General features: G+C 45.0%; 1 protein-coding gene across 1 annotated transcript; it reads left to right on the top strand.

The window, feature by feature from the left end:
• The first annotated feature begins 3522 nt into the window (after positions 1 to 3522).
• On the top strand, positions 3523 to 6552 carry FZD8 (frizzled class receptor 8). The gene has a single exon (XM_063922146.1). It carries the CDS (start codon positions 4053 to 4055, stop codon positions 5814 to 5816), a length of 1764 nt encoding a protein of 587 aa, XP_063778216.1. The 5' UTR covers positions 3523 to 4052; the 3' UTR covers positions 5817 to 6552.
• The last annotated feature ends 5479 nt before the right edge of the window (positions 6553 to 12031 follow it).

Genomic DNA, 12031 nt, shown 5'->3' with positions numbered 1-12031 from the left:
TGTTTCTGCTTTTGTACGTGAGTGGCGGATATGAGATGCCTGCAGTAGGCGTCTCTATGCACAAGACTGCGTCTGAGTCATTAACATATTTTCGCAAGTCTGCTACATACGAAGTCACAGCTGTGACTTCAACTGTGTGCACCTCTGAATTCGAACCCCCTGTTCCAATAATACCCTTTTTCTACTACCGCTCAAACCCAGGTTATTTCCATGATATTCCGGGTCGCAGCCCAGTGGAAAAGAGTTAATCCAGGTCCTGTGACCCGGGAATCCAACCTGGCTAACTTGCAGGGTTGGTCCTGGTAAGGACTCGGGTTAAGGGGCGATGTAAACGTGTAAGCCAGGTTCCTGCAGTGCGGACACTGATCCAGTGGCAGGACCAGGGATGTAAGGGGGCAGAGCTGGAGTCTCTAGTGGGGGCTATTGTTGCCGCTGAGACTCTCGGCGCTACTGACCTATGTTCAGTATAAACGACTCAGACCCAGGAATATTTCGGGAGGGAACGGTGATGGAAGGGATCAGTCCCCGGTCTGACCCAGGTTTGGAACCATGTTCCGAATCTCAGGTCAGCCCTGGGATTTAGGAGGAAAAAGGGTATAAGAAATCAAATAGCAGCCATTCCCACTTACAGACCATTGGGGATAATGTAATGTTAAATCGAGCATTTCTCTTTCTAATCCTAATTTTACAAAATTGAGCTCTCCGATTGATTAAAAAAAACAAAAACTTTAAACATATAAGTGGAGAAAGATTTAGGAAGAGTCTTCGTTGTATAATTTAAACAGTATTCAAAGTTATGATAGGAACTTTTCATTCATTAGTTAAAAAAAATTACATATCTAAACTCACACAACATACACAGTCAATATGTTCTGTGATTGATTTTCCTGTAAAGTATTGACAGCATTCAAAGCAAACAAATCTGACCTTGTATAGAACAGATTAATTTATCACAGATTCTAAGCTTACCTGTCAATGACTGATTGATTAGTTTAATGATTAATTCTGTGATTAGTCCAGAAATGCCATCAACCGTTATCTAGCAGGATTTTTGCCTTGGGCAAAGTCTGCCATTAGTCAACAAATAGTAATTTCAAAATAAAATAAACCAATCTTATTTTACTTAATGAATTCCGATCCCCCTAGAAATGCATTCACCATATACAGTATGTGTTCCCTTACTTATACAGAACCTATCATCAGAATGTTTCAGTAGACCAGACGTGTAGAACATTACCACGGTCCTGCACCACGGGAACGGCTGTTGTGATCGTATTGCGTGAAACTTTTTTTTTTTAACTCACAATATTGCTTCCTGCGAGGGTGTTATTTTCATAGGCCCAAGTTTTGAAAAGCTTGTGGTGTATTGTAAGAAACTTGGGGATTTGGTTACATTTCCAGCTGTTTTCTGAAACCACATAAATCTCGTCTCTGCCTCCTTCTTCTGGGGACTACTTAAAAAGAAAAAAAAATACATACTAATTAAATATATATTTTCCAGAAGCAAACAATGTAATATGTTACAATTCTATAGTTTCCTGTTTATTAGATGTAATTATTCAATACACAGTAAATGTAGCTTTTAAAGACTGACTTTAAATGTGTACATTGGGGGTCATTCCGAGTTGATCGCTAGCTGCATTTGTTCACAGCGCAGCGATCAGGCTAAAAAATGGCAGCTCTGTGCATGCGTATGCAGCACAATGCGCATGCGCGGCGTACGGGCACAACAACCGATGCAGTTTTGCACAGGGTCTAGCGATGCATTTCAGTCGCACTGGTTGCCACAGAGTGATTGACATGAAGTGGTCATTTCTGGGTGGCAACTGACCGTTTTCAGAGAGTGTTAGGAAAAACGCAGGTGTGCCAGGGAAACCGCAGGCGAACGCCAGGTGGGTGTGTGACATCAAATCCGGAACTGAATAGTCTGAAGTGATCGGAAGCGCTGAGTAGGTTTTGAGCTACTCTGAAACTGCACAAAAATATTTTGCAGGCGCTCTGCGATACAACCGTTCGCACTTCTGCTAAGCTAAAATACACTCCCAGTGGGCAGTGGCATAGCGTTTGCACGGCTGCTAAAAACTGCTAGCGAGCGATCAACTCGGAATGACCCCCATAGTGTATTGCAGCAACATAGTCCTTGTGCCAATGAGGAACAATACGCTCTGTATACATTACCTTATCTTCCACCTCATGTACATATAATTTGATCACCTTTCTTAATGACTATCAGCACTGTGATGACTTATGTGGAAACAGTTTATAATTACACTTTAATAAAGTCTGCGGAACAGGGCGATGTTTCATATACAATGTAATGCACAGATGTCCCTAATGTGTACATAAACTGCTGTATATAATATCTCCACAAAACCTTTCTGATGTCATAGCTTATAATCAGTGAGTTCTGATGTCAGCACTTGTGTTCATTAGGAAAACTGGTTTATTAAAAGGAACAGACCACTTATCACTGTAGTAGATTATTACTTGTTAGAGATAATAGACGTCATCTTCGATTTATATGACCTGTATAAAATCACTAGACCTACAGCCTGAAGCTTCTATTTGGGAATGTATGTCCTCAGTAACTTTTACTATTCATACAATGTACAGTAGGTAGTGTACTTAAGCGTATTTAAGAGTCAACATGATACAGCAGGACTGGGCATTATTTAACAAGATCTACAGTATTTGAAGAGCCCGCTGAAAAATATATGAACATTTCAAAGTCTTTATCAATATATCACCCACACATATAGCTAAGGATTTGAGATTACACACTGCTAGGCAGTGGCAGTGTAATATAGCAATGTACTAAAATAGATTTCTTTTTTAAGTACTGCACTTCTGCCTTTACATGTTGTAAGAATTACCTTTCTAAAACAAATCCACTTTTTTTTCTAAGAAGAAGATTTACAGTGCATTAGTCCAAGACATCTCTTAGTTAAGTGGTGGGGGGGGGGGGGGGTTTCTTCTTGTTTTCTTGTTGTTTTTTGTGTTTTTCTCAAATGCATGTTCTGCAGCTTCTTAACATACCACTCAGTGTATCAATTTCCTGAGCTCCTAGACTATCTGTCTACAGTTAGAGAGTCCCATTGGTCATAAATAAACACATATTGTGCTATACATACTTCAGGAGAGAAGAAGCAGAACCATTCTTGCAGTGACAGAATAAACTGGTGCTACTAGTAAAAAGAAAACACTGCCATTATATTTAGGAATATGGCTTGTAATTCCTATTCCAGTTCAGTATTTACTGTCAGTCTGTCATATAACCAGAATGGTGTCTTCTTCCACAGACTTGGTAATCATGCGATCACTGCGATTCCAGAATAATAGAAGAAAAAATAGATGAGTTTACAAATGCCATGTGCTGTAATACTATTGGGGGATGATTGTGTATTGACAAGTGCCACTGTTTCAGTGTTCCAGTAATCTGTTACTTGGATTAGTTTAGTTTCTGTAAATACATCCCAGATAATTATGTGTGTGTATTTTATGATGAAATCCATCACTGCAGCGCACAGAGATGTGTGTCCCCTACTTGCATAACAATGCTGTGCTAATAAACACGCTGAGACCACCTTTACATTGCTGGAGGCAGCGGCCCCACCTCCCTCCGGGGGGATCAGAGGACCGGTCAGGGGCTGGCTCTGGCATCTGCCGATATAAATACTCAGTACAGCACTTTCTATGCACTAGTAGTAGTAAGGCTGGGAGAGTGAGTGCACAGTAAGGTGCAGAACCAGGTACACTACCATTCCCACCAGCAGCAGCAGCTGTATATCGGTGCATTGCTCAGGCGGAGCTGTCACTTTGGATTTACAACCCCCTTTGCAGCCTGGAGGATCCTGTGTTGTACTTTCCCTGCTGTGTTGCAGAACTTTGCCGGCTGCTGCTGCACTGACTGGCGTTGCTGGAGCTGCCGGACCTCATGCCCCTGGTGAGCTGTGAGTGGCAGCAGGGAGGTGAGCGGGGGGAGATGAGCCCTGAGCCCGGGCTGTGACCGCGGAGATAACAGCGATTTATCACTACACGGACTGCTGTGCGCTATGGAGCGGTGCCTGCTGCTGCTGCTGATGATGATGATGATCCCGGTGCCCGGATCGCAGGGTGCTGCTGCCAAGGACTTGAGCTGCCAGGAGATAACCGTGCCCCTGTGCAAGGGCATCGGCTACAACTACACCTACATGCCCAACCAGTTCAACCACGACACGCAGGACGAGGCCGGCCTGGAGGTGCACCAGTTCTGGCCGCTGGTGGAGATCCACTGCTCCACGGACCTGAAGTTCTTCCTGTGCAGCATGTACACCCCCATCTGCCTGGAGGACTACAAGAAGCCGCTGCCCCCCTGCCGCAGCGTGTGCGAGCGGGCCCGGGCCGGCTGCGCCCCCCTCATGCGCCAGTACGGCTTCGCCTGGCCGGATCGGATGCGCTGCGACCGGCTGCCGGAGCAGGGGAACCCGGACACGCTGTGCATGGACTACAACCGCACCGAGCTGACCACGAAAGCGCCCAGCCTGCCCGAGCCCCCGCAGCAGCGGCCGCCCAAGGCGCCCACTCCCCCGCACAAGGGCAAGCCGCCGCCACTCGGGGAGCAGCCGATCCCCAAACCCCCCCGAGCCCCGGGCGGCTGCCAGCCGGGTTGCCAGTGCCGGGCCCCCATGGTGCCGGTGTCCAGCGAGAGGCACCCGCTCTACAACCGGGTGCGGACCGGCCAGATCCCCAACTGCGCCATGCCCTGCCACAGCCCGCACTTCTCCTCGGAGGAGCGCACCTTCACCAGCTTCTGGATCGGCCTGTGGTCGGTGCTCTGCTTCGCCTCCACCTTCGCCACCGTCTCCACCTTCCTCATAGACATGGAGCGCTTCAGGTACCCGGAGCGGCCCATCATCTTCCTGTCCGCCTGCTACCTGCTGGTCTCCGCCGGGTACCTGCTGCGCCTGATCGCCGGCCATGAGAAGGTGGCGTGCAGCCGGGAGCAGGAGCTGGAGCACATCCACTACGAGACCACAGGACCGGCGCTCTGCACCCTGGTCTTCCTGCTCATCTACTTCTTCGGCATGGCCAGCTCCATCTGGTGGGTCATCCTGTCGCTCACCTGGTTCCTGGCCGCGGGCATGAAGTGGGGCAACGAGGCGATCGCCGGCTACTCGCAGTACTTCCACCTGGCCGCCTGGCTGGTGCCCAGCATCAAGTCCATCGCCGTGCTGGCGCTCAGCTCCGTGGACGGGGACCCGGTGGCCGGCATCTGCTACGTGGGCAACCAGAACCTGGACAACCTGCGGGGCTTCGTGCTGGCGCCCCTGGTCATCTACCTGTGCATCGGCAGCATGTTCCTGCTGGCCGGCTTCGTCTCCCTGTTCCGGATCCGCAGCGTCATCAAGCAGGGGGGCACCAAGACCGACAAGCTGGAGAAGCTGATGATCCGCATCGGGGTCTTCAGCGTGCTGTACACCGTGCCCGCCACCATCGTGGTGGCATGCTTCTTCTACGAGCAGCACAACCGCCAGGGCTGGGAGCTGGCACACAACTGCCACTCGTGCCCCCCAGAGCTGGCCCAGCCCCGCCGGCCGGACTATGCCGTCTTCATGCTCAAGTACTTCATGTGCCTGGTGGTGGGCATCACCTCGGGGGTGTGGATCTGGTCCGGCAAGACCCTGGAGTCCTGGAGGGCATTTTGCACCCGCTGCTGCTGGGGCAGCAAAGCAACTGGTGGCTCCATGTACAGTGATGTCAGCACGGGGCTGACATGGAGGTCTGGCACTGCCAGCTCAGTGTCCTACCCAAAGCAGATGCCCTTATCTCAGGTCTAAGGGGAGAGGGGGGAGGGGGGGGGGGGGGGAAGGGACCGGAGACCTGGCAGCCTAACCCCTTCTCTCCCCAGATTCTTGCTATTAGCATGATAATGAACTCTTAATGGTATCCATTAGTAGGGACTTGAATGACTGGTCAGGACAATGTACCTGGTATTGAAGCCTCCCTGATTTATCTCCCATTTATATGCAAGGAGCATTACTGACGGCCAGGGGCAGAGGAATGTCCTTGGGTTGCATTAAATAATACAACGAGGCAATAACTTTTATGATGCTGCTGCTGCCATGTTATCATGTCTGGGGCAACCTAATTTACTATTTGTGTTTTGTTGGTGTGCCAGTCCTTAACCATTTCTCTCCCGGGATGGCTATGGTGACCACTTATCGGTGCCACCCTTTGACACATATATATGCCTTGTGGCACCCCAGGGTCACGTGACAACGAGGAGGGGGGAGATGGAAACTGCTCATTCGCCAAACATTAGCCAAGCATATGCCTTAAACCATGTCTTAATTAAGAAAAAAAAAAGTAAAGCACCCCAAGTAAAATACGGGTTTCTTACACTACAGGATGTATTTATATGAATAATTGTGTCAAAGTGTAATATGTGTAAAATATGTACATATACAAAGCTATAACATTGTGTAAATAACTGTATAAAGTGTAGAGGCTTCTTCAAAAAGAAAAAATAATTGATTATTCTATTTTGTCAATAAACTATTTTTATAAATGTCACTTAGAGTACTAGTTTACTTCTTATTTTCCTCCACTAAAGTGTTTCTGTGCTTTGATCTCCCCCCGGTTAGTACTTAGTAGCAGCAAATTCAGCTTTTTGAGAAGTATTCTATTAGTTTATACTATATCTCCAATGACTGCTAAAACCCACCATATCTTAGTGGATGTTAGAATATCAAATTGGTCCATTTACTGGGCTCATTTAATGGGTTAACATCATAGTAACCTTTTATACTTAACTTGTGTATATAAAACGTGCTGCCTTTGTTAGTAGAGAATTCATTGTGTGTCTGTCAAGCCTAAACCCATTTAGAAGGCGTGCTGAATTAGTTGCAGGATGCTTTGGAGGGAACTGAACATTTTACCTGCCTGTCTAGTGGCTCAGTACATGGCTCCCCCTTATACTGAGGCCGAGTGAATGGGGTTAATCTGTGGGGAACTCAGTCTTTTCAGCCTCTCAAGCTTTGATCTTTTCTGTCCTCCATACATGATCTATAGTCTGGAGCCTGTTTCCCAGCTCCCTGTCCCCAATTCTGAACACCAATTGACCACAACAGTGCCTTAAAGGATCTTCAATTAAAGACATGTGGGATTTCTCCCCCCTCCCCTCAACCTATTATTTAATTTTTAGTTGGTCTTGTAACAGTCAGTGGACAGCAGAAGGGAGAAAGGAGAGAGGGGAAGAGAAAGCCTTAGCTACATTGTTAGCCAGGCTGCAGGCAGCAAAGCCTGGGATGCAGAATGGCCTTGCTCTCTACAGGTGGTCTGCTCACATAATCCCCCAATTTGCAGAGTTTTCCTTTGCAAGACAATTTCATGACAAAAATTCTCCTCTCTGCTCCTTTCTCCTTAATTGAACCAATTGCACAGCCATTATGAAGCAGAATTTCTTTAGAAGGGGGGGGAAAAAAACCTCCTGTGCTTAAAGCCTGAGAGTTAAATAAATTGGTGGGGACCTGGGGATGGGGCAGGAGTGCTAGGCTTTCCACATAGTTTTATAAGTTCCTGATGTGTATTCCCTGACGGTTTGGCCACACTTTAAGAATAATGGATAGGAGGATATGTGTTTGACTGCCTATATGCCCCTGGGACCCTTATTAGCCTGTCATTCAGGATCAGACAAGGTAGCTAGCCTGCTAATGACATCCATCATCTGTGGTGGCAGGATCCTTCACTGCTCAATAAGGGGGGTTAGTATCCAAATCTCTCCTCACTACAATACTAGGCTCTCAGTCACCATCCGCTCCTCTCCAAAGATTATTATATGACACGTAAAGAATTATGTGTTACCTATTTATACCTATTTATTGCCTTGGCGTTGCACATGCATTTTATAGTATTTTTTGTTGTTGTTTATTTGATTGTTTTTGTATTAGATTTGATTTTTAAATGTTGTAAGCCAAGTCTTTTTTCAAAGACACTTATGACATTGTGTATTAAGGGCTCTTAACTAAACTACGAATGTTTTTAAAAGTTACACTCATAATGCAAAAGTTATTCAAACAATTTTTTAGCAGCTTTCGAAAGCATTTACACAAAAAAATCATGCTGTAATAGTATTTTATTTTTACTATAAAGCACTACTTGACTTCCTATATTGACATAATGGCACAAAAAAATATATGCAAATGTTATAAATCCCTCCCCCCCCACACCCACAACCACCACTCCCCCCCCCCCCCCAAAAAAAAAAAAACACATTTTTCTTTATACTTTTAGGTCCCTTATTTAGCATCAACAATGCCACAAAGCCAGCAGCAGACAGCGGATAATCTTATCTCAGACTGAGTCTATGATAAGTAAATGGAGCTTTCAGTCTGGGAGGTACTGGTCTGGTGACTTGCTGACAGTGGGTGTGGGTATAGCTTGGTTTAAAGTTAAAAAATAAGCAACTGTTCCTATCTGTAGCCTGAAGGTATTCCTTGGGAAGAAGCATAGACTTTACTAAATATTACTTAAGCGTCTACACTGAGTCAATGTTTAAGCTGCAGATAAGACGGGTTTGTATACTACATTTGCCCAGACTGAGTTATCTTTAATTGTTAAGGACATAATGGGCTGGTCTCCCTGAAAACTGGATTCCATGGAATTTTACTAACATAACGTTACATAATAACGTAATCCAGCACAGCAACACAATTCCACTATACAGCCATCGCCAGTTACCATTATCTGCTCGGTCTTAATTGCAGGGAGGATGCTAATTAAAAATTCCATCAACAAGATTTTTCCACAGCTATTTAGTTCATCACTATCTGCATATGATGCACTAACTCGAGCAATTATATAAAGCAGATTATTTGCTGTGATAGTACAGGAGCAGACGGTGGTCACAGCGTAAGTATAACATGCCGCAAATAAGAACAGGAAAAGAACTACAATAAACTCATTTAGCATTTACCTATTTGCAAATAGTAGGAAACTTGTCTATTAAGAGGTCAGAGAGTATTCTCAAACGTCAGATAGCAGTTTATCTATAATCAAATCTGACATTTCTGGGCAACCCCGTCCCCCTGTTTCAGGGTTTTTTTATTGAGAAAACAGAATTAATCAAATTAAAGAGCTTGAGGCAGAACATGCAAAGCTACTTATCAATAACTAGACTAGAGATAACTAGGCTCTACGCTATAATGCAGATCGATACATAAAAGGTCCCGCTTTCAATTTAAGGATAGCTGTTAAAATTGGTGTGTATGTATATATATATATATATATATATATTTATTTATTTTGAAAATATATATACAGAAGTATAAGTGCTCTCAGCTCAACGTTCCTTTCTGACTGAGAAAGTGTAAATAAGTATCACAGTAAATGAAAAATGTTTCCTTAAGTGTTACACTAACAGCTGCAAAATACATCTCAGTAAAATATTTGTTGCAATAGTGACTGATACATGTAGAGTGAAACAAAGTAGTTGTCATTTGCTGCTAGTACTATATTGCCACCTAGTGGTAGGTTTTGATAAAGTCTTATGTATAATTAGAATGTTTGAAAAATTAAGTTAGGCTACAGAATAGGAATAACCTTGTATTCATGATAATATATTGGGGAAGGAATTGCTAACACTAAAATGTAAGGGTATGGGTCGTTGGATAGACCCAACTTAGGTCGACAGTCATTAGGTCGACCATGGAAGGTCGACATGCATTAGGTAAACATGGTCATTAGGTAGACATGTACTAGGTCGACAGGTCAAAAGGTCGACATGACATTTTTGACTGCTTTTGGTGTCGTTTTCTCCGTAAAGTGACGGGGAACTCAAACTAGTGCATCGTGTCCCCTCGAATGGCTCGCTTCGCTCGCCATGCTTCAAGCAAGGTGCCTCGCTCCACTGCCGCTTCACTCGGCACAGATTACCATTCCAATCGTAGTCCACGTGGATCATTAAGTATGACAAAATCCAAAAAATGAAAAAAAATTGAAAAACTCATGTCGACCTTTTGACCTGTCAACCTAGTACATATGTTGACCTAATGGCATTGTCAACCTTCAGTGGTCGACCTAATGAGTGTCGACCTAAGTTGTGTCGACCTAACGACCGTAACCCAAAATGCAGTCATATAGCAGTTTTTTGGAGACTTGACCGCATTCCTCATATGTATTAAGCTCCAGAGATCACACTGGGTGAAATGAGCGCCCAGCCCACCCTCGCTCAGCACATCTTTGCTACATGATAGATTCCATTCAGAAGACTGCTACTAGTGGATATTTTATGAACTGTGACTGCATATTCTTAAACCACATTTGTTGTACATTATGGTGCTGATGCTGAGTTAGAATGGTTTTTAAAATACAAAAAATGCATTGAAAAAAAACCCACATTTGTATGAAAATTCAAAGTTGGACAAATCACAAGACGCATGAAGCTCTGCACCAATAGCATTTGTACCAGGTTTGCGTCAGACAAATATCAGATAAACTTACAATTATTTTTCAACTTTTGTTTGGTGGGAAATAAGCATTTGCTATTAAATTGGATTAAAATAAAGACAAAATCCCTTATAATACAGCAGGTATCTCTCCTTCTGTCCAATATACAGGGCCGGTTCAGGGGCTTTTTGCGCCCCGGGCGGCAATAGGGGCATGGCTTCATACAGGGGGCGTGGTCAGTTACGCCCCCTGTACAGTAGTAGCACAGCTGAAATGATGTGTGGTGCGCGATGACGTCATCGCGCACCGCATATCATTACAGTAAAGGTCCTCTCCATGAAGGGAAACTAGATGCATAGCGTCTAGTTTCCCTTCACAGCGGGCAGCGGCAGAGGACAGAGCGGGCAGTGGGGCGCACAGCAGCAGCGTATCTTGCCATGGTGCGGCGCCCCGGGCAAAAGTCCTGCTTGCCCGTGGCAAGATCCGCTACTGCCAATATATACTCATAGAATCATACAATATATGCACAAACAATGACGAAAGCACCTATCAGCTTTAGAGCGGAATCAGCAAATAGCCAATCAGTAGTGGCTACCTAGTGTAGGCGACTGCCACCATCATTATTAACATATATTTGCACTAGCCACTGCAATTGACACAGCTTCTGACAGGTGCATACTGTATATATTTTTATGCTGAATTACATTTGATATCAATTACATCCTCAGGGTACATTAGATCTCCCCTTTCCTATTCCATGCAATCTACCTATTCATACAGCCTGTTTTGTGGGCATGTGCAGGGCCGGTGCAAGGTTTCTCAGCACCCTAGGCAAAATCGTCGGTGCACCACCCCCCACCCCCCCTGTTTAAAAAGCTTTAATAGAACACTCACTTAAATTATATAAATAGGCAACTCATTATCTTTAGAACATACAGTGGCCATATACACTATAACACCATGGCTAGGGTACTATTCATGCCGCTCAATCCACAGCAGCCCTACAGCTCTGGATTCCTCTGGTTCTCACAATCACCGGCAACTGTGTGGAACGCATAAACACATGACCAGAGGGTCAACCGATGCAGTGTGACGGCTGCTCTGGGCTGCTTTCTACCCACATCTGCAGTGGAATGCAATCACATATATACAAGCTGCCAATGAACAGACCATACTGGCCAAGTAGTCAAATCTACTCTAAGTAGCCTATCTCTATTTCACTACATTTTTCTACATATATAAAATAAATACCACCAACATTTACATATGGGCTTTTCCACAAAATACATACAGGAAAAAGTATCTTGTGACAGGTTTTTGCCAATCCTAACAATATATCTCTGAAAATGTAAATGCAGAAAACCTAAAGCCATATAGTAACATATAATGGGTGGGATGTACTAATGCATAAATGCGGTAAAACCCCCAAATGTACTAAAGCCCCGACATCAGGGCTCCGATGCAGAGGGTAATGCCTGCTACCCTTTGGGCTTCTTAATGCATTGTGCTACAGTATGTGCCGATTGTATCCCTCCCAGCATGCCCCGCGTCCTGCGCAGGTGCACACGGACTCCAGCAGTGGCGGATCCAGGGGGGGGGCACTCGG

The sequence above is a fragment of the Pseudophryne corroboree genome, chromosome 5 (assembly GCF_028390025.1).
Source record: "Pseudophryne corroboree isolate aPseCor3 chromosome 5, aPseCor3.hap2, whole genome shotgun sequence".
In the NCBI taxonomy this organism is placed as follows: Eukaryota; Metazoa; Chordata; class Amphibia; order Anura; family Myobatrachidae; genus Pseudophryne; species Pseudophryne corroboree.
This window is presented reverse-complemented; position numbering and strand designations above follow the sequence as displayed.

What these genes read in the sequence shown, in the direction of transcription:
- FZD8 (XM_063922146.1), top strand. Translation starts at nt 4,053, where the DNA reads ATGGAGCGGTGCCTGCTGCTGCTGCTGATGATGATGATGATCCCGGTG.